The 25,977-nt window shown below is 38.0% G+C and overlaps 1 protein-coding gene across 1 annotated transcript in view; it reads right to left on the bottom strand.

The window, feature by feature from the left end:
• GNA13 (G protein subunit alpha 13) overlaps window positions 1-20,491 on the bottom strand; it is a 60,052-nt gene extending 39,561 nt beyond the window's left edge. Inside the window, exons 1-2 of the mRNA XM_027872987.1 lie at window positions 20,192-20,491; window positions 17,236-17,462 (exon numbers count right to left, since the gene is read on the bottom strand). Coding sequence (XP_027728788.1) covers window positions 17,236-17,462; window positions 20,192-20,474 — 510 coding nt within the window. The 5' untranslated portion in view covers window positions 20,475-20,491. The remainder of the gene's footprint in view (window positions 1-17,235; window positions 17,463-20,191) is intronic.
• Window positions 20,492-25,977: the final 5,486 nt, after the last annotated feature.

The raw sequence follows: 25,977 nt of genomic DNA on the forward strand, positions 1-25,977 counted from the left end.
AATGAGTCTAAGGCAATGGGGGGGTGGGAGTGGGCCACACAAGGACATATCTGTGGCCTTTTAGCTCTTTGGGTGTGGCCTTCTGAGTCCAAGTTTCACAGAACAAATTTTTTTATTAAGGGATTTGTTCTGTGAAGTTTGGATTCAGTCAAAGGGCTACACCTGAGGACCTAGAGGGCCACAAGCGGCATTGAGGCCACAGGTTCCCCATCCCCCAAGTTTAAGGGTAAGAAGATCCTTTGATTAATTCAATTACAGGCAGTACTTTTTCTGTCCACCCTTTACTAAACTCTAAACTGAATGGGTTTGGGAAAACTAAGATCTATTTTTCTGTTTGATTAACCAAAAACTACTGCCAAAACTTTAATCTTGACTATGGGAATTTTACCTCTGCATTTGAATACTATAAACTGAAACTAGAAAATGGTTTGCACCAGAAAAATTTTCAAAAGTAAGATGGATCTCTGTGCTTTTGGATTTGGATAAAGGTGCTTAGAATATAATTAATATTTATGACAGATTTGTGCCAAAAGTGAAACGTATTGAAATTTTCTTCCACAAACCATACTTTCTAAAACGTTTTTGTGTACATTACATAGTGCTACAAAGCATGGAAATAACCATGTAGTGATCTAATAGCAACTTAAGGAGTCTGGTGAAGTTCTTTATTGCTGGCAGTATTCACTGGATGTATCTTTTGCAATTACAGAATGTATTTTTAAAAGAAGTGGAGACAGTCATTCTTTACACAGGAAAGTTTGGAAGTCAAATTTACTATAGAGTTTAATAGCTTCTATAGCATAATGTCCATTTCCAATAGCCTCATTATATTTAGTCAGTAAACAAAAGTTTTAATTAACTAATATAGGGGTTCTTCACCCCGAGGCCTGTGAACTTTTTTTTAAAATTTATAAACTGCATTTCAATATAACTGATTTTTCCTTTGTGATTTTATGTTTTATTTTATGCATTTAAAAGCACTATTCTAAGAAGGGGTCAGTAGGCTTCACCAGATTGCCAAAAGTGCAAATAGACAAAAAAAAAAGTTAAGAATCCACGCTTTAGAGAAGGGGGAAAGTGACCAGCAAAGGAACAAGTACCAAAGGAATAAGAAAAATTATCTTTCCCTCATCCCAATAGTCTACCTTCCATCATCTCATTAAATGTGCTTTGGTTGCTGACTCAAGGAAGTCAACAATTCGTTTATGCTTGTTAAGTACTGACTAAACTTGTTTGTTGTTTGTTGAATGCTGAATGACAAAATAAATAAATCACTTTTTTATGGTGGGATCTCTGTTCTACTCCATAGGAATTAATCTAGACCAGGGGTTCTTAACTTGGGGGTCTGTGAAATCATTTTTTAAAATTTTTTTTAACTGTATTATCAATGTAATTAGTTTTTTCTGTGATCCATGTATTTTATTTTATACATTTAAAAACATTCTGAGACAGGATAAGAACTCCCTTAAGGCAAGTGCTTTCCCTCTAAAAGTATCTCCAATTTATTTTGTCTGTATCTTGTTTGTACATAGTTGTTTGCATGTTGTCTCTCGAATTAGACTTGTAAGCTCCTTGAGAACAAGACTTTTTATCCCTTTTTGTATCCCTAAGTGCTTAGCTGACTTCACTTCTTGTTGGCTTGACCCCTAATTCTAGATTGAGGAAAAAACCATTAAAATCCTTAATGTGTACGTTTTTGTAGGTATACAGAAAATGACTTTGGGGAGTAATTTTATTTTTAAATATTTTATTTATATTTTTGTTTTCACAAGGCTGCCAAAGTGGTTTTGACTAAAAGAGTGACACAGATAATCTATGTCACTTTTTTAATCAACTCTAGTGACTCCCTTTAGGATTAAACATAAACTTCTCTGTTTAGCTTTTAAAGCCTTTCAGAACCTGGCCCCAGTTTATCCTTTCAAGCTTCATTATACATTATTATCCTTCCCTCACTCCATAGTTCAATGCCTTTCATTCTCTCTATGCCTGGAAGGCAATCTCTACTACTTGGCCTAAGAATCCCACACTTGATTCAAGCTGCAGCTTAAGTACTACATCCACCATCATGAAACTTTTCCTTATCCCACTCAATGTATTAGTCCTCTCCCTCCCAAAATACCTAGTATTTACTCTGCATATACTTATATGTCCGTGTTGTCTCCTCCCAATGGAGTGTAAGTTCCTTGACAACAGTTACCGTTTCAGTATATTTGGCTTTATATCCCAAGTGCCTAGCATAGTGTGTGGCATAAATGACTGCCCATAGGGAATTGTCCTTGAAAGGGACTATAGTACCTTTGGGAGAGCGCCTGCCTCAAAAATAAAACAAAATTAAAACTTGCTGAGTTAAGCATAAGTGTTTTTTCTCACATGTAAGGGACCAGTCTCAAACTCACTCTCAAAAGCTACTGCTGATCAACTGGGTAAGTTCTATAAAGCACCAGTAAGGGCCTAAACCAAAGTAATGAAAGTGAAACAGAGGAGACAGACAAATGAAAGAAAAAGTATTTATTAAACACTATCTGCAAAGCACTAGAGATACAAAAAGAAAAGCCAAGACAATCCCAGCTCTCAAGGAGCTCAAATTCTAATAGGGAGGAGCAACATGTATGGAATATGGACTTCAATTGTTAATCACAGCATAGAGTTTTTCTCTGTCAATGTTATGAACATACATTGCATAGGATTTCTTGTTCAATTAAATTCAATATACTCATCAGTAAATCATTGGTGATTTGACTTCAGTAGGTTGAAGAAACAGCTATACTATATTCAATTAGACATAATGGTTTTTGTTAAAGCTAAATTCTATCTGTAACTAGAATGATTTTCTCTTGTTGAAGTATTGTGAGATAGTGGAATGAGCACTCAATTTGAAGTAAGAGGATCTAGTTTGAATCCTGGTTCTGCTACTTACTACTTATGTGACCCTGTATAAGTTACTAAACCTCTGGGACTCAGTTTCCTCATTTGTACAATGAAGGACTTGGATAAATTCTCTTAAGGTGTCTAAGACATACCTCCAATGCCTTGCACAAAACTGAGTTGCTTTTTCCCTTCTGAGTCTGAATTTTAACAAAGATATTAACGATATTAATTCTGCCATTTCCCCCCTCCTTTCTGGCATTTTGTTTAACTGTTTGTTTCACGTAGCACATAACGATACTCCAAAAGCAGACTGATTTTTGTTTGAGTATGTACAGGTAGTAAACTGGAGAAGGAAATGGCAAACCACTTTAGTACCTTTGCCAAGAAAACCTCAAAAGGGGGTCACAAAAAGTCATGCATGACTGAAAAATAACCGAACAACAACATAAGTAGTATGGCTTGTTTAGTTGTGTTGAATGGCATTTTTCTTTGCCTTTTATCTTAAAAGTTAAGTGGAAATTGATCTTGGAATGTAGTTTATTTTTTCACATTATTTTAAAAGCTGTTACAATTCTTTGTGATAATCAGCTTCTTAGAGAACATAGTTTGCCTGTTGCTTTCTTCAGTGCCCAATATATCACAGATGAACACAAAGATGAATACTTAAAAACCTTTTTGTAAAGTGTTTCATATCATTTCACTTTCTGAGACTTAACAAATGGTTTCCAAAAAATTCCAGTTTCTCTAGCGCAGTCCCTTCTCTGACCACATTCTGACTCTGCAATTAACATTGTTTTCTGTAGTTTTCTATCTCCTTTGTGTACACATTCTCTAAGACTCAGTTCTCTCCTTTCTCTATTAAAACTATCAACTGATCAAGGATGATTTATTTTTTGATGATATCTTAATTTGTATCTCTATCCCAACCTTCACCTCACGCTCAACATGTAAAAAGCAGAACTCTTATTTGACTCTATCTATTATTAGCTCCACTTCCTAATTTCTGTGAATGGCAAAATCATTTCCCCAAATAATCAAACTTGAAAATTGAAAGTTATCATTTCTACCTTTCTTTGCCTCATTACTCGTAACCAATCAGTTTCTGAGTTCTGTTGATTGTACTCCTCTTGCAATACCTTGCTCCATCCATCCCCTCCTACCACTTGCCACCCCTTTCTTACCTCTTGCTTCAACATTTGCTAACCTTGGCTGATCTACTAACCAATCTCCCTGCTTCCAAGACTTCATCTTTTTGCCTACTCCATCTGGCACATCACTGACAGATTAATTTTCTTAATAAAGAGATGATTCCATTTCAAAAATCTTAAATAGACTTGCCTATTGAATAAAGGCCAAACTTCTTAGCCTGGTATTCATGGACCTAATACAATCTGGCTCCAATCTTATTGCATATTACTTTTCTTCATGGATTTTATATTCCAATAAAATTGGACTACTCCTTATGTACTACTACTACTTACCTCTACTCTATTTCTTATTCCTAGAATAGCCTTCCCCCCATATTTCCACCTGTCAAAATTTTACTTGCCCTTTAAGAAAATGCTACCTATTGCTTGGCTTCTTTGATCTCTTTAGTCAGAAACTCTGAACACTTCTTATCTTTCTTACAAACTTGATCATATTTCTATTTTGTATTGTACTTATTTGAGTATCTTTCCTATTCCAGATTTTAAGTTCCTTGCCTGTATCTTCCTTACATTAAGCAAATGTTTAGAAATGCCTGATAAGTATATGTATGTATGCATATTAGTTATAAAAATAGTGGGGCAACTAGGTGGCACAGTGGATAGAGCACTGGCCCCTGGAGTCAGGACCCAAGTGCAAACCTAGCCTCAAGACACTTACTAGCTTTGTGACCTTGGGCAAGTCACTTAACCCCAATTGCCTCCAAAAAAAAAAAAGAAAAGAAAAGAAAAGAAAAAAGGGAAAAAATAGTGTTTTATGATTGAAAATATAGTTTGCTTATATCTAAAAATATCTAAATTTTTTAAATTATTAAAGGAATCTTAAGGAACATTTAAAAAAATCTTTTTTTAAATACTAGATTTAAAATATTTCTGATAATCACTACCACGATAAATTCAATTAATGTAAAAATTCTTTAGAGAACTTCAGGGAGATATTTAACACTCATATGCAAATGAATCTGTGATCGAATCCATGTCTGCCCATTTCGTGCAACTCTTGTCCATATCCTTCCAGTAAGTTCATCATAGAGAGTTCACCCAATATGCTAGAAACCTTCCTTGCTCATTCCTAACATTGTAGGGGAACCAGTGGAGTAGGCTGTCCACCATCACTTGCCTTTATGTGTAACCAGCTCATTTTCTCTCCATAAATTTCTCTGATGACAATCTTTCATTCCTGTTTTTCCTCATTGGTCATATGTTGCAGCCTGAACACATCTACCATATATCTCTTTATTTAATTAATCAATAAATATTTATTAAATGTCTATTATGTGACAGGTACTGTGCTAAGTGCTGTAAATATAAAAAGAGGCAAAAGAGAATCCCTGCCCTCAAGTAGTTCACAATCTAATGAGGAAAACAAACATGCAAACAAATATGAACAAACAAGCTATATACAAAATAAATAGGAAATAATTAACCGAAGGAGGCACTAGAATTAAGGAGTTTGGAAAAGGCTTCCTGTAAAAGATGTGATTTTACTTGGGTCTTAAAGGGAGCCAAGGAAATCAGTAGGTGAAGTTGAAGAAGGAGAGCATTCCAGGCATGAGGGACAGCAAGAGAAAATACACAGAGGCAAGAGATAGAGCATCTTTTCATGGAACAGCCAGGAAGCCAGTGTCATTGGATTGAAGCCCTGTAGGGTTGGGAGTGAGATGTGAGAAGACCAAAGTATAGCAAGGGTCTGAGTTATGAAGAGATTTGAATGTCAAACAAAAGATTTTCTATTTGATCCTGCAGCAGAAAGGGAGCCCCTGGAGTTTATTAAGTAGAGGGTCTGACATGGTCAGACCAGAGCTTTAGGAAAATAACTTCTGATGGTGAGAGGAGGATGGATTGGAATGAGGAGATGAGGCAGGCAGACCCACCAGCAGCCTATTATAACAGTCCAGGTGTAAAATGGACTTCACTGGAGTGGTGACTGTGTCAGAAGAGAGAAATGAACTTATCTGAGAGATGTTGCAGAGGTGAAATCAACAGGTCTTGGTAACAGCTTGGATATGTGGAGAGATAAGTGAGATATAGTAAGGAGTCAAGGAATTCCCTTTCTGTGATCTTCATCTCTTCCACTTGCATTAACATCTCCACCCCCACCAACAATGGATGGTTTGTTCAAAAACATGTCAAAATCTGGGATGGTCAAACCAAATTCTTTAGTTGTTACAGATCTCTACCAGGAGGTTTTGCAGTGTTCTAAGATTTGATACTTCAAGCACAATCTCATCTGCAAAAAGGAGTATTTGGAGGACCTTATCATCCACAGAATCCATCTTGAACCCTAGATCTCCTCTAATACAGTGATAAACACCTCTGATAAGCATCTCACTGTTCTATGCTTTGCCTGATGCTTACCAAAGATGTTGGAAAGAACCATTTCTATTGTTTTATTTTTCAAGGAACCTTGAATAATGTTAACATAAGGATGGGAGACACCATTTTGGAAAAGAATCTTTAAGGCAGCATTGTGCTTTACCAAATCAAATGTTTTTCAATAATCAACAAGCAATAAGAGAATGAAATCTTTTATTTATTACATCTTCCAATCAATTTCAAACTGGTAAAGTTGTGGCACATTTTTAAAATATAGTTTGAGAAAGCCACTTGTTCCCTAAAAACATCATAGATTTAGAGGTGGAAGGTGCTTTACAGGGAGTTCTAAATCTAACCCTCTTTTTCAGAAATAAGGAAACTAAAGTTAAGAGACGTTATGCCCAGGGTTACACAACTACTACAGGGCCTTTTCCTGTCAAGCTTTCTTTAAAAAGCTTTCTTTTGCTCTCCACTTTCTCTATGCTTAAGAATGATACAGTAGTTTAAAATATAAACTAACTTTAAAAATTTTACAGATGATGGACAATTATAAGCAATATCATTTTATAAAGATGTTTCTAATCTTTTTTACAATCCATTCTAGAATTTTCCCAGGAACCTAAATCAAGTTCACTGGCCTGCAGATTATAGACTGTTCATTCCCTTTTTTAAAAGTCAAGACATTTCCAGTCCTGAGGTACCTGTCCTACTTTCCATAATCTTTCACATATTATTGATACTGCCTTAGCAATCAACATCTACCGATTCTTGCAGTATTCTAGCATGCAATTATCTAAGCTAGTGACATAAATTCATCAAGGATACTTGTACTAACTTACTACTTATCTTCAGTATCAGTCCTTATTAATCATTTTTTGTTCTATCATTTCCAATGCCAAAGTCATTCTCCTCAGCAGAGAAAACAGAAAATGAAAATTAGAGCTGAACAGCACTTCTTTTTCTGTCCTTAGTTATCCTTGTCCTATCCACTCCAAGTGTTGGTTCTAGTTCTGCTTTGATCATCTTTTTACTCAACATATGTAAAACCAAAACAGAACTCTCTTCTTATTCTTAGTTTCCCTTACCAGCCTCAACTTATTCTGAGATTTAGCATTCCTGACTCTTTTAAAATTTTTTCTTTTAATATGAACTTAACCATCAACATGAACACTGCAACATGAAAAGGACAGAAGATACACAAATGAATTTCTGTTCTTTTGAAAGTGTAAATTGAATAAGGTGACTAAACTATCCTGTTTGTCACTTTAACTTCTTTCTGTCTCTTTCCACGTATTTTTAATGTTTCGCTGATGCTCTTTTTTGTATTTATTATTCACCACTAACTCCTCCTCATCCCCCATAGAAAAGCCTCTCTTGTAACAAAAAGTACATTGGAGCTGAAGACATCAACACGACGACCATATCTGAATATATATGTGATCCTCTTTTTACAGAACACAACAGGCTATTGTGCTCATCCTCAGTTACCCTACCCTTGCTTCTATCCTCCTCCCCCTATATATATATGTGTATATATATAGGTGTGTGTATATATATATGTGTGTATATATATACACACACATAGTATATATGTATGTATACATGTATGTGTATGTGTGTATATACACACATACACATGTGTGTATATATGTGTGTATATACACACATAGACATGTGTGTATATATATAATATGTATGTATATTTTAAGAGTCTGAATCTGTTCCTTGTCCATCCACACTGTTCTCTTCAGAGAAGTCCTATTTTTCTTCCTCATCAGAATCATGTACATTTGTTCCCAGTCTTTCTCTGAAATCTGCTTTCTCAAAATTTATTTTGCATGTCATGTTATGAAAAGCCTTCCTCTCTTCTATCATAAACTCTAAGAGGGAAGAGTCAGTTTGCCTCAAGATTTTCATCATTTTCCACCCCAGCAACCAGTTCATCCCCGTTAATGAGAATCAGATCTAGAATTCCCCTTTTGGTTCCTGTACCTTTTGAAGGATGAAATCATTAAAGCAAGCCAAAAACTTTTTAGAACTTATCAAATGATTTGTTTTTGGCAAAAAGAACTCAAGCAGAAGCCTGGGTAATTCAAATTCCTCATTATGCCTCTTTACCAAGCTTGTGATCTTATTTCCCAAACTCTTCAATCTATTTCCTCTTTCTATTCAGTTCAAAGGACAAGTAACCCTGTTACTCTGATGGCAAAAATTTCTTGTTTCTCCCTCAATTGACCTTCACCCAAATTTTCTTGGCTCCTTCCCCCCACCTGTTTCCTACATTTCCTCACATAAGCATGCCTTAATACAGAATCTGAATTATTCCAACCCTTCCCCTCCGCCCCCCCCATCTCTCCTGTTTCTTTTAAATAAGGAACCTATGAGATAAAATTTGCTTCCTTATATTAGAACCTTTAGTTCCTCTTGATTGCTGCTCAAACTTTGGACACTCGATCCTGTGAGTTTCACTACTGACCCCTCTCTATTCTTTATAGCTCAGTGAATGTATACATTTCTCCCACTCCTTTTTTAATTTCTCATGTCTATGTAGGCAAAATACATTAAGTATACTTGTGGATTAAATTACACCACTACACAAGAAAATGCACCCAATGTAGCAAAAACAAAAAACAAACAAACAAAAAAACCAACCCTGCTATTTCCCAGTATGACAGAATTCCTTTGTCCTTAGTTATTGTTGGACAATGTTTTAGTAGAAAAGTAGAATTCTGAAAGGAATATCTCTTTACATATCCGATAATTAGATCTCACTCTGATAATACAGTGGAATCCATAATATTTTGATAAATATAATAATAGTTCTAATTTATATACAAGTTTATAAAGTGATATCTATCAGATTGGTTACCATGACAAAACAGGAAAATGATAAATGTTGGAGAAAATGTGGGAAAATTGGAACACTAATGCATTACTGGTGGAGTTGCGAACTGATCCAACCATTCTGGAGAGCAATTTGGAACTATGTCCAAAGGGCTATAAAACTGTGCATATCCTTTGACCCAGCAATACCACTTCTAGGGCTGTATCCCAAAGAGATCATAAAAATGGGAAAAGGACCCACATGTACAAAAATATTTATAGCAGCTCTTTTTGTGGTGGCAAAGAATTGGAAATTGAGGGGATGCCCATCAATTGGGGAATGGCTGAACAATTTGTGACATATGAACGTAATGGAATACTACTGGGCTATAAGAAATGATGGGCAGGATGACTTCAGAAAAATCTGGAAAGACTTACATGAACCGATGCTGAGTGAAGTGAACAGAACCAGGAGAACACTGTACACAGTAACAGCAACACTGTGCGATGACTAACACTGATAGACTTAGCTCTTCTCAGCAATGCAAGGAGCTAAGACAACTCCAGAAACCTCATGATGGAAAATGCTATCCACATCCAGAAAAAGAACTATGAAATTTGAAGGCAGGTCGAAGCATACTATTTGCTCTCCCTCTCTTTTTGTTCTGTTGTGTTTCTTTTTTCTCATGGTTCCTCTCATTGGTTCTAATTCTTTACTACATGACTGAGGTGAAAATGTTTAATATGAATGTATATGTACAGCCTGTATCAGATTATATGCTGTCTTGGGGAGGGGGAGAAAATTTAGAACTCAAAATCTTATGGAAGTGAATGTTGAAAACTAAAAATAGATTAATTTTTTTAAACATTTATAAAGTGATTTGTATATGAATAGTTCCTCATAACAACCCTGTGAATTTGGCAGTGTGTTACAATTCCCATCTTACAGATGAGGAAAATGAGGTTAATGCAAGTGAATTGATTCCCCCAACATCTATAGCTACTAATTCATAAAGCCAAAACTCAAACCCAGGTCTTCTGACTAAAAGTGTTGTATTTTTTCTGCAACACCACAGAGGTTTTCCAAAGATAGGTTTCCTATAAATCTTTCCTATTTCATACTACAAACATTCTCATAGAGCTATTACATTTTCAACCTTCAGTGACAAAAATATAACCCGAATAAAATCTCATTCTTATATAAATCTTATGAAGTTCTAAAGTTTAACAAATTCAACTAAAAAAGTAATTCCCCATTATTTCAATCATTTTAGATAAACTCTCCTTGTTTATGCCCCACTTAATAGCGATAACATTGTGTTGAAAGGTAGACGGCATTAACACAAGGGGAAATTTGGGGAGGGGTCAGCAGATGAAATGATTAAAATTAATCTTTTTCAAATATAATAATCAGTAATTACAATATCTGTTTGAAAACAAATAGAAATGCAGTAGGTGTCGGGTTTAAGCCTACATCCAATTTCCATTCTGTTTTGACAGGTTTTCTTGTCGACTCCCCCATACTTTCAAACATGGTAAAAGATCCTTTAACAGGTTATTTTTCAGTTGTTCAGTTGTCAGAACTGACTTCCTGTGCTTTTCTTTTTTTCCTGTCTATTTTTTACGCATTAGTTATCAAGACAAATTTATCCTCCACTTCTAAAAAATTTTTTCTAGTCAGTTTTTCTCAGTTATTAGTAAGATCCAGTGTTTTAGAAAATGCTTAGGATAAATAAATTTATGATCTAGCAGACTCTTACTAGGAAATAGAAAAAACCTAAGATTCGCATCCTTTTGCCATAGTTAAAGGTATTTTCTTGGTTTGTTTGAAATAGTAGTAGTATTTTGAGTTATATAAGTGGATTTTTTAAGAGGTATCAGGGAACAGAGAGTTGGCCTTGAAGTCAGGAAGATCTGGGTTCAAGTCCCACTTGAGACACTCACACATACTGGCTAGGTGACTTTGGGTAAATCACTTAAGCTCTCAATGGCCTTAGTAATTCCCTAGGACTAAACTTCACAATGGTATCTGCATTGGGATGCTGATAAATCAAAATTCAGAATTAAAATGGCAGGTGAGAATTAAAGTGTCTTTCTTTGAAAAATATTTTTTTCCTTACCTGAATTTACAGAATTCTAATCTAGCTGTATGTAACCTATGACTATATCAGATTATATCAGGTCGTCTTCAATAACTTTCACTTATACAGTGCTTTATGTTTGCAAAACACTTTGCTCCCAATAGTTTCATGAGGGAGGGTAGTGCAGTTATTATGCCAACTTTACAGAGAGTGAAAAGTATACTAAAGAGATTCAAGTGTCATACACAAATCCTTTATGTAAAAAAAAATCCCATTAGCATGGATAGGAAAGAGCAGAGAAATATAAAGGAAATTCCCATCTCTTTGAACATAAAAAGGTGAAAAATGACCATTCCCTTTGCTATTCTGCTTTTCGGTTATTCAACTACTCCGGAACTACAGTTTCTGAGATTGCATATTCCCAAATGTAACCAGGATATGAGAATATTAATTACAGCTGGACTCAAGAGTAAGAAGGACCTAGGTTTGATTCTCAGCTTTGATAATAACTATATGGTCATGAGCTAGTCACTTATCTATTCTAAGTCTTAATTATTATTGATTATTGTTCATATTAAAAGTATTATCACAATGACACCTGTAATAGCTACCTCACAGGATTTGTTGTGAGGATCAAATAAGATAGTATGTGGAGAGCTCTTTGAAAACCTCACAGCATTATATTAGTGAGCTATAGAAAAGCATGGAATGGAATGTACTTTTTGTTTTGTGTTAGTTTAGAAAAAATAAAGGAACTTGAGAAAAATCACATATCGTCAACTGAAACTAATGTCAAAATTATCCTATGCAAAATTCAATTTTCTTGTACTAAAGGTTGGCATATCTAAGACATAATTACTTTGCTAATTCCATTAACTGCAAAAGAATAAAAACAGAAATCCACTTATTTAGGCCTTGTGCTTTAAGCTGTCACTATTAAAAAGTGTCAGAGAAAATCATAATGTCTAAGTCAAAGGGCAATACTGAATTACGAAGGTATCTTTTCTCTTCAAATTGTGTTCTTATTTGCATTTAAATTAATTTTAAATACAAATTTATGTTTTCTCAGTCATTCCTCTCCTAAAATTCATCCTCTTTAATTTTCCTCTTATATGGTAGTAATTTTAAGTGTGTACTCCATTATTCTGATTCAGATTTTTTTTTTTTTGCTTTGCATTATTTTTTAAAAGTCTCTCCCAGATTTCTTTGGAGTTCTCATACCAGTCTTTAATTGTATTACAGTATTAGTCTATTCAATACCATAAAATTCTGATTTTACCCAGTCCCTATTGTTAAGATATTTAGATTTTTCCCCAGCTTTTTGCTTTCAATGTTGTGAAGAAAATCTTTTAAGAAATAGTTCTTTCTTGTTTTCTAACAATGTAATTATTAGGTTAAAGGAAAAGTTACCTCTTTCCAATTGAATAATTACAGGTTTATTATTTCCAAGTAGGTGCATGTATAGATGTGTACACATGTGCGATACACATATGTATATGGATACATGTGTATATAAATGTACACACTGAGGTGAAGTACCGGAGGAACCTGTACATATTATCTAAAAAATGGGTTGGCCAGATGTTGTAAAACAATTTTTAACCTGTTCTGTATAACAATACTATAAGGCAACATGTAAACTTCTCCAGGGCACAGATTTTCATTTCTGTCTTCTTTCACATGGTAGGCACTATTAAGTACCTTGTTAAATTATTATTATCAAATTCTTATTTTAAAATTGTGACTAATATCAATAATCTTAAACTTAACATCCAAAATTGAACTCATGGTATTTCTCCCCAAGCCCATCCTTCCTATAGACTTCCTTATTTCTATTTATGGCACTACCACCATATAGGTTTGCAACCCTATGCATCCTCCACAGCTCGATCTCCCCTTTAACTCCTATATCCCATCAATTGCCATGTGTCCTCAATTCCACTTCCACATACCTGAACATCAGTCCCCTTTTCTCTACTTAGATGGCCTCTACCCTAGTTCAGGTCCTCATCTATACTACTGTAAAAGTCAATGCATCTGCTTGCCTCCAATTTTTCTCCTCTCCAATTCATCTTCCATAGGTGGCAGAGGGCACCTGGAGAGAGTAGCTTCAGCTGAATGAGATCCGAAATCAGACCATAGAAAGTTAACATAGTGAGAATAAAGAAAGTAGAAATAGTAGATAGCTTTCTCAAGAAGTTTAGTCATAAAAGGGAAGATAAGGATGGGAAGATAGGAGGGAAGGATGGATAGATCAAATGAGGCATGGACATGTCTATTGGCAGGAAGGAAACAGTCAGTAAGCAGGGAGAGATTAAAGATAAATAAGAGTAGGGATGATAGAGGGGAAATCTGCTGGAGAAGATGGGATGGAATGTGTTCACTTGTGTATGTAGAATGGCAGGGGCGTGCCTTGGTAAGTGGGGGGGGGGGCCCAACCTCATTATTTGAGACAGCTGTACAATCCACCTGGTAAGTCACTTAACCTCTTGTACTCTTGCATTAATAGAGGCAATTTTGTCACCTGGGAGTTCCCTACACCAATGAAATCACAGTCCAGCTGCTATTCCTATATAATCTTTATTATGGTTATTCAAGAAATCATGTTCTCTCAAGCTAATAATTTTCTTCCTAAAACTATAGCACAGTTTTTAAAACTGAAAGTCTCTAACAACCAAAAGTGAAAACATAAAATTAGAAAAATACATTCTCCCCCTGCCCCATTCAGCAGGGTACAAAACCCTTACTATTCTTTCCTATGAAACATTCTAAACTACCTTTCATCTCTCAATCTAACAACTTAAATTCTCATCTACTCAATATGTTGCTTGGCTACAATGTATTTTTTTCTATTTAAAATTTTGTTAAAGGCTCCCCAGAAAAGGTGAGTTGGTGCATGAGGGGTATATATGATATAAATGTGATATAAAAAATAAAGGGCATCAATTTAAAAAGTGAAAGATTGTAAGTCTTGTGCAGTTTTCCAACTTTATTAACTTAAGAAAGCAAAAATGACTTTTAAAAATCATTTAAAGGTAAATGGAAAAAATGATCCTTTCCCCTTTCCCTCATATAGCTGACAGTCTTTGGCTAGTTATCCCTTTGAACACTTATCCCTTTGTCAACAGAGGTAATTTTTTGTCACAAAATCTGCCTTTCTATGTGCCCCACACAAAGTGGGTTCTTAATACATATTCGCTGAATTGAAAAATATTCTGTATAATGTCCCTGTCTAATGCCTCAACAAATTTTTAAAATATTATTTACAGGTTACATACCTATAACCAAGGTTATTAAAGTATGGAGACAGGGACTGAATCTGTGATTTCCATTAGCATAAGAAACTCCCAGAGAAAGATACTCCAGCTACCAATGCTGTGTTGCACCTTCTCTGCAACTTACAGTCTTCAAAGAGTTACCCAGAGCAGTGAGAGATTAAATGACTTGCCCAGGGTCACAATGACAGTATGTGTCAAGAGGCAAGACTGGAACCTAAGTCTTTGGGCCTTCAAGGTCAGCTTTCTATCCATTACACCACGATGGTTCTCATATAAGGTCATCCTATAAACAAATTAGAGAAGACTGGAAAGGAATGTAAAATTTTTTACTCCTAGTCTCCGTTGAGAACTTATTAATATAGTTGAAGAGAAAAAACTTTTACAAACTGAAATAATAGAAGAAAATGACACAAGGTTATAGAACTAAGAGCTAGACTGTATGGATGAAGTAAATTTTATAGAGTGCAGAAAAAAAAAAACACCTCTTACCCCTCCTCTGTCATCAATACTTTGAAAGAACTTTTAATAGGCCAGATTGCTTAGAAATGACTGTGGTTTGCACCTCATTTTACAGTCACACACATATACAGCATGTCCCAAAAGTCTCAGTGCAGTTTTAAGCTATTAGTCTTAATAAATTAAAGTCTTAGAGACTTTTCCCAAAAAATCTCTATTAAGACTTTAATAGCTTAAAACTGCACTGAGACTTTTGGGACTACTTGTAACAGATAATAGTCAATAGTATTATTAAATATGTTTCAACTATCAAATAGTTTATTTCAGAGTAACATTTTTTAGACTGGAATCACCTCTACATTAAAAAAGAGTTTAGGTTGATATCGCTTGAAATCTTTTCACTTTTTGGAAAATATAATTAAAACATTCACAACTAAATTACAAAGGATTTCTTTCTCCATCTTCCCACTCCTGGCATTTTCCCTGGCTGTCCCCCTTGCCTGGAACTCTCTCCCTCATCTTCCCCTCTTGGTTTCCTCTGAATCTTACTTAAGTCTCTCACCTTCTCCAAGAAGCCTTTCCTGGTCCTGCTTAAATCTTAGTACCTTTCTTGAAATTGTCTCCAATTTGTCCATAATTGTTTGCTAATATTAGACTGTGAACTCCTAGAGAAAGACTGGATTTTTTTGGCCATTCTTTGCATCTTCAGTGCTTAGCACAGTGCCTAGTACATGTCAGGTAAATTATAAATGCTTGCTGATTTGATTAGAGGGACTTTTTGCCTTTGAAAACTTAGGAACAATATTTAAGGAAATAAATAATTTCTACTACAATATCTCATTGTGACACAAAGGTGACCTTAGGTCCTCAAACACTATGCCATGGAATCCAAGGTCTTACAGGTCTTATCCCAATCAAGAAGAGCTTCCAATAAAAGTACAATGCCAGACTACATTTCTGACTTTGGAAGACCAATCCAGCTGAATTCATCAAGGATCATCACCAAATTGGCCACAGAATGAGGAAATTTTTTGGTCACAGCCTGTCATAAAAAACTGTCTACAAATCACAGAACAGCAAGTCTTAACCTTTTCACATCTCATGGACCCCTCTGGAAGTCTGGTGAAGCTTAATAGATGAGAATACTATTTTTAAATGCTAAAAATAAAATACACATAATAACAAAAGAAGACAATTATATTGAAACAGTTGTAAAAATATTTTTTAAAACAAGTTCATGGACTTCGAGTTAATAATCTCTTTCATAGAGGGATTTCATTTTGGCCCAAGGAAGGGTTACAGATGTTACCATGAATTCTTACCTGTGATACATGGCACACATATTCTAATTTGTTATTACTATCTATAGTACATGTGATTTATCAATAAAAGTACATATCAGTATTGATTAAAAATTTTTAAAAAATAAAGTGTTTAACATAAAAAGCTACTATTAAAAAAAAATCTATAACACAAAGCAAAAGGGCTAACTGAAGCATTAAAATAGGGTTTCTGAATTTGACAATATTTAAGCACCTACTATATAGAGAGCCAGAACAGCTACACAGCTCAGTAGATAAGGGTGCTGGGCCTGAATTTAGGAACACTCTTCTGTCTTGAGTTCCAATCTGGCCTCAGAAACTTACTAGCTGTGTGACCGTGGGCAAGTCACTTCATCGTGTTTGCCTCAAGTTTTCTCATCTGTAAAAAAAACTGGAGAAGGAAATGGCAAACCACTCTACTATCTTTGCCAAGAAAACCCCAAATGGGGTCATGAAGAGTCAGGCACAACTGAAAAATGAATGAACAACAAACAACATATATGGGGGAGGAGGGGAAGGGTGAACAGGGAAAAGACAGGGAACAGGACCAAAGCAATTACATTAACTGTTATCTACCACAAGAATAAAAGATGTAATTTTTTTTTAAAGAAGTTCTCCCTTAAGAGATATTACAGCCTCCCTTGAAAAAAAAAGAAATTTTTTTTTAAACACTCCAATTTCATTAGCCCTGTGGTTCACTTTATTTTCTTTGCTTAGTAAAACGACAACAATAATAACAAAAACATCAACAGAGGTCATCAATTTCATTGATCAGGATTTTAGATAGATTCATTATGCTATACTTCAGTTAAAAAAAAGGGGGGGTGCTGCTATATAGTAGACACTAATCATTTTACAAGAAACATTTTAAAAGAGTATTTCTTACCAGTTGAAATTCTCGACGTCTGTCATAAGCATGCTGGATACCACTATCTGCCCATAATGCTCTTATTGCAGGAAGGTATTGCAAAAAGACCCGAGTTTCCACCATTCCCTGTGCTGCCATAGCCGATCGAGTGTCAAAAGCCATCATTTTGTCTCCATTGACTTGATTTGATTTATCTCCCCAAGCAATATGAAGTTTCTCTCGAGCATCTACAAGGACCCTCACACCTTAAAAAATAAATAAGGTGAATGAAATTATTAAACTTTAAAATGTTTGTGTATTCCTTTAAAATTGCTATTGATTAAATCTCCTCTACAAATACCCAGAGTAAACTAAGTTAGTCAGACTCCTATAGATAAAACTAAGTGTTCACAATTTCATTTACATTACCTTTTACTGTAAAGAATTTTGAATAAAATCAAATCACTTCATAAAATAACCTCTGGAGTGGATAAAAACTGTTGAGAAAAATGTTTTTATCAAACACTCTTTTCTGTTAATGGACACTTTAATGACACCTTGGCAGAGCAAGGCAGTAATTTCAATTCAAAAAACATTTCTGTTTTTATTTTGAATTTTAAGTCTAATTTAAAAGATACTTATTCAGAGAAGAACTAGAATCAAGATCTGAAGCTATTCGATGCTTCCCAAACACTGATCAATACCAAGATCAAGTCAACTTTGTGCTTCCTGTTTGGGTCAGATCAATTCAAGTTAACAGAATGGCAAAGAGTCTTCCCTGAAAAGGAGTTAGAGAGAGAGAAAGAAAAAGAAGGAGAGAGAGAGAGTGTGTGGTTTTTTTTTTTTTTTTTAGGCAATTAGGGTTAAGCGACTTGCCGAGGGTCACACAGCCAGTAAGTGTCAAGTGTCTGAGGCCGAATTTGAACTCAGGTCCTCCTGACTCCAAGGCCAGGGCTCTATCCACTGTGCCACCTAGCTGCCGTGTGCGTGCGTGCGTGCGTGCGTGCGTGCGTGCGTGTGTGTGTGTGTGTGTGTGTGTGTGTGTGTTTTAATAAGGGCTGCTTAAGGGTAACTGACAGAGATTTCAATTCATAGAACCTAGGCCTACATTATTTAAAAATCAGTATTTCAATCACTAAGCCTCCGATCCATCTCAATAGCTATGAACCCAGATTCCAGGGACTCATCTGCAGAATACACAGAAAATGAACTCATTCAGATAGACAAGACCAAGAATAGTGGGTCAAAGATACTACCAGCCTTCTGGGCATTTTTTAAAAAGTCATTTGAATTGCTGTTGATGACTAGGTAAAAGGATTAGCATCCATTTATTAATATACCTTCTACATAATATTTACCTACTTTAGCTTTACTCAATTTCAGATATGAATGTTAAACCCTTTTCTTCAAAAAACAAACTTTAATTAAAAAAGGGGGGTGGAATTCTCAGGGACTGAAAGGGAGTGTTTTTATTTTGATTGAATTCAAACAAGGAAGGCTAAGTATATATACAAGGAAGCTAAAAGTCTGAAGTATGCTAAGGTTTAACTTAACTTTCTTAATCTATTATCCTGAGAAGAACTTTGGGAGAAAAAAAAATTGTTTTACTACTTTTCTTAAGTAATTCCACTAAGAAATTACTGCTTTAAAAAACTTGAAATCCAAGACTACTTGAAGTAGCTACTGAACAATTACATAAATTAAAGGAAATCTCAAAACACCAAAACTAGTAGACTGTAGGCAACAAATGCACTTGATCTCGATTTCATCGAACTTCCTTCATACTAAAAACATCCTTTTTTAAAAAAGTCAGTCAAAAAAAAGTATTATAGGCTGTTTTTTCCGGAGAGGGGATTTATGACAAACAGGCACAAAAAGTATTTTTGAACATAAGTAAATAAATCAACATGATGCAGCACAAAGCAGAATTTGAAACCAGAGGATCCCATCTCTCCTACTTATTATCTGTAAGACCTTAGGTCAGCCACTTAATCTCCCTGAGGCTCAGTTTTCTTATCTGCAAAGTGGGGTTGGTAAGGGAGATGACCAAGTGATTTCTAAGGTCACTTCGCTCTAGATCCTAGTGCTTCTGCTACAAAATCCTGCCAAATCGTTTTATTCAATCTGAAAATGTGGCTGCATAAAAGAGGGGCAACGGACCCTAACATTCTTTTTTCCTAATTCAATTACATAAAACAGTTATTGAGCGATTCCTATATATATGCCAATCACTGTGCTAATTAAACTGTGGCTCAATTGGGTGGACAGGTCCACACCAAGGCATTATAGAAAGCAAACAAGCATTTGGGACTGTGCAAATAGCTGAGACGAAATGGAATAACCACTATTAGGACTTTTCGGGGGGACGAAACACCTCTGTCTACAGAAACTGGTTGCCACCATCACAGCCTAAGTCTGACAACCTAAAAAAAAAAAAAAAAGAGCTCAAGACAACCCACAAGGAGCCCCCACAGGCAGACACATACCGCTCTGGAAGAGACTCCAATGCAAACAAACAAACAAACGACAAAGTTTTCCTTTTGCCAGGGCTCTTTACTAAGCTTCTAGCACCCGGACTTCGGAAATGAGGAGAACTTCAAGGACAGCGGTCAGCGCGAGGAGGGGGAACGGTGCCGGGTGGGGAGTGTCCGGCGGCCAACGTGGGGCCGAGAGGAGCGTCCCGCGCGGTGCCTTCCACTGACAACGAGGGTGGCTCCCCGCCGAGCCACCCCACCCCGCCACACTTCCCTTCGGAGGCTAGGCCGGGGCGGGCGGCCTCCACTCGGGAACATGAGGGTGGAAGACGGGGCCCGGGCAGACTCCCCTTCCCCTCGGGAGCGCCAGGCTCGGGGCAGAGTCCGCGGCTGCGGGACCCGCGGGGAGCCCCTTCCCGGGCCTAGCCGCTGCGGGCCCCATCCGCCGTGGCCCCGGCCCCGCCCCGCCCCGCCCCGGGTCAGCGGGCCCTCGGGCTGACAAGGTACCCCCTGGGCCCTACCTTTGATCACGTTGCTGTAGATAGTGGCGCGGAACTCCTCCCGGGCCCGCTGATCGAAGTCCTGCCCGTGGATGATCCTCATCTGCTTGAGGAAGGTGGACTTGCCGCTCTCGCCGGCGCCCAGCAGCAGGATCTTCACCAGCCGCTTCACGTACGTCTTCTCCCGCGACAGGCATTTGTCGATCTCCTTCGACTTGCGCTGCTGCTCGGCCTCGCTGCTGGTCAGCAGGCAGCCCGGGAAGCACACGGACAGCACGGAGCGGGACGGCAGGAAGTCCGCCATCTTACCGCCGCCGCCGCCTCCGCGGCCTCCTCCGCCTCCTCCTCAGCCGCCGCCGCCGTCCGCACCTCCGCCGCCCTCCACCTCTTCCTCTGGCGGCGGCCGCCGGCCGGGCACCGCAGCTCGAGAGCAGGGAGCGCGGCCCCAACGCCGAGGAGGGAGGGAACGAAGGCGGGAGGAATCGAGCTGGGCGGGCAGGGCAGGGCAGGGCGGGACGAGGGGGGAGGGGGAGGGGGAGGAGACGGAGGGGGGAGGGAAAGACGCGAGCGCGCACTCCCACTCTCGAGCCTCGTTTCCTCCTGGGCGGGCGACGGCGCGCGCGTAATGAGTTCCTCCTTCGGCGAGCGCGCGCACCCCGGCGCCTGGGTTCCGCCTCCTCTGCGAGGGATAGAACGCGCACAGCTTCGCTATTCGTTTCCCTCCGTCGCCTCCCCACCTGCCTGTACGGGTCGCGAGCGAGCTGGAGCTAGTGGGAGAGGCCGGAGGAGAGGAGCCTGTCACGTGACCTTCGCGGGTTTCGGGACTCCTTTGCGACTCTCCGGTTCATCTAGAGTGAGGAAGTTGTCTGAAGTGGGGTGCTGCCTTAGCTCGCTCTGGAGCCCAGGCGGGTATCTCAGCGCCCTAGGTAGTTGTTTGCTTGAACTACTCCCTATGCCTTGGGTTAAATGATAAGTCACCGTCCTTCCTTTCCTGATTCCCACGAAAATTGGCTGTAGGTTTTCGGAAGTGTTGCAAACGCTCAAGGGAAGGATAAATTTTTTTTTTTATTCTTTGGCGGGTGGGTTGGGAAAAGATTGACTTAGAGGGGAAACGTGCGAAAAGCTGTCAGATTCCACAATGTAATTATTCTGGATATCCTTGCAGTACGTGGAGCACTTGATCCTAGTACTTCCCAATCCCACCCCCGTCTGTCTATTCTTTCCCCCAAAAAAACACAGAATTATTCTCCTAAGATTACGTTGGCAGCTGTGTGTGGCATTCTTAAATGTGTGGAAAGACAACTACCAAGCACTGATAAAGCGCCAACTATGTGACACTAGTAAGCAGTGGAGGATGCAAAGAAAGGCAAAAACGCAGTCCCTGCTGTCAAAGAGCTGCATTACAAAAAAGGACAAGATACAAAACTACATACGAGATATCTACCATGTTAATGAGAGGTCATCACGTAGGGAATGGGGGAGGATCTTGCTGAAGGAGGGATTTGAGCAGTCTTTTCTTTGAGGAATTACGTCAAATTTAGGGTTTCTTCAAATTTCTTTGAGAAAATATATAGTAGTTCAGTTGTGATCCCATTTGGGGTTTTCTTGGTAAAGATACTGGAGTGGTTTGCCATTTCCTTGCCCAACTCATTTTACAAATGAGAAAACCGAGGGAAACAGGATTGAATGACTTGCCCAGGGTCACACATAGTAAGTGTCTGAGGTTGGCTTTGAACTTAGGTCTTCCCTACTTCAGGCCTGGTGCTCTATCCACTGCACCAATGGGACTTTAACTCTGGCCTTTTACATCTCTAGGAAAGTTTTACATACAGTGCACAAAGATTACTGAACTAGGAGAAGCCTCGGTAATGCTAAAATTATTAAGTGGCAGCAACAGGAGGGGTGAGGTCATGGTAAAAATTCCCCTAGACCGGACATTATATAATGCAGACCCTTCCCTACAAGGAAATAGATAAGCAAAGACTGAGGATGGAAGCAGAGAGAAGCTGGTTTTCCTGCCAGGTTATAGAGGATGTGACCTGCCAAGGGACTTTTTTTTTCCTGACCTAAAAGTCCAGGCAGGACACCTGAAAGTACTTCTGGGAATGGAAACTTGAAGATCACAGCTGTTGGTACTGAGGCTTGAGTGGTGCCAAGGAAAGGGAATTTTTTTATTTGTCCTTTTCAGCTGTAAATGGAGAAACCATTTTCGCTTCTGCTTTGCTTCTGGCCTGGCAACCTAATTCTCATTCATTTATATAAGAACAGGATAGTTTCAGCTGCTTCTGTATAAAAACCTGCTATGCTGTAGACATTGTGGAAAGAGTTTTTGCCTCAAGGCCCCAAATTCAAGATTAGCCAGCAGAACAAGTAGATAGTGAATTTGCAGACCTGGATGAACTCTAACATGCAAGAGTATGAATTGGGATATTCACTTTATTCCTTTTGAGAATTCAGCAAGCATTTATTAAACATCTACTGTATACAAGATGCTGGGAATATAAAGAAAAAATGGAACAGGCCTTGAGAAGCTTATATATTCAGCTAGACAATACAACACCAATATAAATATAAATAATAAAAGGAAAATTGAGAAGGGATATAAATAGAACTACTGGGGGAATCCAGGCAGGCTTTACAGGTAAGGTGACACCTGAATTGAGCCTTGAAGGAAGACAAGGATTATGAGAGGTAGAAATGAATAGGACTAACCAAAAGAGAAAGTAATTACAGCCAATGAACCCAATCCATTCTACAAATGCTAATCTAAAAGTGCTTTCAGCAAAAAGGGAGGAGAAAAGCCTGTAAATCAGGGAGTTCACTTTTTCCCTTTCCCTCCCCATCAAAATGCAGTGTGCATTCAAGAATCAGGGGTAGCTAGGGGGCAGGTAGGAGTTCCTGCTGAACCAGTTCATGTTGTTACAAACCAAGTGTCAGAGGAAGGTGTTCAAAGTCCTCTGCCTAACCTTCCCTCTGAATAAGTTTGACAACCCTGATGATTATTTCTGGAAGGCAGAACTTTGGAGCCAAAATCTAGAATTGGGCTGCCATCTGTATGACTCCTCCCAACTGTTGTCTACATCAAATCCTTGAAAAACATCATTTAAATTGGGAATGAGAATGAAGCAGTACAACACTTGGCAAAGAAGTAAAATAAAAGCATTAATATTTAACAATTATGTGCCTACAATGTAATGGTCCAACAAAAGAGATTGACTAGTCAGGTAGAAAGAGAACTAAGAGAGCATTGTCATGAAACCCCAAAGAGAAGAGAATATCCAGGAGGAGAGGGAGATTAAAATTTCCTAATGCTAATCAGAGGTCAAGAAGGATGAGCATTGAGAAAAGGCCATCGAATTTGGCAATTAAGATATCCCTAAGATAGCCCTGACCCTGCCACTGTTTTTGTAATCTTGAAGAGAAGGGGAAGGGAATAAGCATTTTTATAGACTTACTAAGTGCCCGGTACTGTGCTAAGCACTTTACAAGACAGACTGAAAGGACTGATAGAATATTGAGAAGAGAGAAAGTGGAGGCAAGAAGTGTAGACAGCTTTTTCAAGGAATTTGGCTACTAAAGGAAAGAGAGCTATAGATCTGCTTGAACTATGGTAGGATTAAAAGGTTTTTTTAAGGATGGGAGAGACTTGGGCATATTTGTAGACAGCAGGGAGTGATGGAGTAGAGAGGGAGAGATTGAATTATGCATGCTACTTTTTATTTATTTTTACTGTTTTCTTTATAGTAAGTCAGTAACTGGTTTGGACTAAATCTAAGTGTACTCTGGTAAATGGGCAGTGGCTTTGGTATGGCAGTCTATGTGCTTCATTCTTCATGGCAAATAGCTTTATTATAGGATTGGATTATTTCTTCCTGACAGCATGTTACCAAATGGAGTTAGACATTACCTGGGGTCACCTAGATTTGGTTATTAATTAATACATGTCTGTATTCTTTAGTAGCCAATAAATACATAGATAAATGATTTATCACCATGTATAGTATATGTGATAAGATAACTGATGTGTTCTTTGTGTAATTTGATTAGTATAGCTATAACCTACAACAATGCCCTTTCCTTCCTAAAATCTCAAAATTCATTACAATGTAGTCTGTCTTATGCCACCTTTGCAAGGTAGATATATACATGATATGACCTATGGACTTGAGCCCTGACCCTGTCACTGTTTTTTGTGATCTTGAAGAGAAGGGAAAGGGAATAAGCATTTTTATGAACTTACTAAGTGTCCGGTACTGTGCTAAGCACTTTACAAATATGGTCTCATTTGATACTCATAATAACCCTGCCACATAGGTTTTGTTATTATCACCCTTTTATAGTTGAGGAAACTGAGGCAGGGAGCCATTTAGTCACTTGCCTCAGGGTTATACAGCTAGTTAAGTGTCCAAGGCCAGATTGGAATTTAGGTCTTCTTGACTCCAGGCCCTGTGCTCCATCCACTTCACCAGTTGGCTGCCTCTAATCTTGAGAGACACCTGAAAATGGGGGGTGGAGGTGGTGATGGTAGTGTGAAGGGTTGGACCAAGTGGGACCAATATCACTTAAAAGAATTTGACCTGACTCTCCACATTAAAATAACAACAACAGCAACACCCCTCGATCCCCCACCCACCCAGAAAACCAGTGGCTGAAGACGTGTAATTGTCTTGACAAACTATAGAAGTTGACCTTGCTGTTGGTTAACATGAAATTATAGGCTTAGAAACAAACATTGAAGTTTTTGTTAGCTGCACCTAATAGGAAAATAAGGAAATTCTAGAGTCTTCCCCTGTCAAATGCCTAATACCCAAAGTTGAAGCTTAGGGGACAGTAGCTAACTTTATTCATCAAGAGATGGCACAGAGAGCCATGTGACAGTTGTGGATATGAGATCATGTGTGTGAAAACACTTTGTAAACTGTAGTCTGATACATATATCAATCAACAAGCACTTTTTCCCCTGTCACATGTCAAGTAGTGTTATTATTTCTGGGTGAAGTGGGGCTTTAATTATCACCTTTAGGCACATGATTCCCAGATCTATATATATCCAATGCTAGTCTCACCTGAGCTTCAGTGTCATATCACTAGCTGCCTGTTGGACATTTTGAATTGAATGTCCTACAAGCAATTCAGACAAAAAAAATATATAAAACTCCATCCACTGGGATGCTGTGGTAAGATAACCAGTACTTCAGATCTTAACTGTGATGAGTTATTTTTCTTTAATACTTGCAGTATTCCCTGGTCTTGTCGTTCAGTTGTTTCAGTCGTATTTGACTCTTCTTGACCCCTTTTGGGGTTTTCTTGGCAAGGATAGTGAAGTAGTTTGTCATTTCCTTCTCCAGCTTGTTTTATAGGTGAGGAAACTGAGGCAAACAGGGTTAAGTGACTTGCCCGGGTCACACAGCTAGTAAGTTTCTGAGGCTGGCTTTGAACTCAGGTCTTCCTAGCTTCAGGCCTGGTGCACTGTCCACATTACCACCTCCCTGCTCTTCTACCGGTCTAGTAATCATCTCAGAGGATAATAGGATTTCAAGCTGGGAGGGAACTTAAAGATCAAGGCCAACTCCCTCATTTTACAGATGAGAAAATTGAAGCCTTCAGAATTAAATCACATAATAGTGGTAATAATATTTATATAGCACTCTAAGGTAAGCACTTTATATGTTATGTTATTTGACTCTCACAACAACCCTGTGAGGTAGGTACTATTATTATCCCTATTTTATAGATCAGAATAGTGAGGCCCTCAGAGTTAAATGAAGTCACATAATAATAGTAATAGTTAGCATTTATATAGCACT

Source organism: Vombatus ursinus, unplaced genomic scaffold, assembly GCF_900497805.2.
Source record: "Vombatus ursinus unplaced genomic scaffold, bare-nosed wombat genome assembly UNPS02014801.1, whole genome shotgun sequence".
NCBI classification, from domain to species: domain Eukaryota; kingdom Metazoa; phylum Chordata; class Mammalia; order Diprotodontia; family Vombatidae; genus Vombatus; species Vombatus ursinus.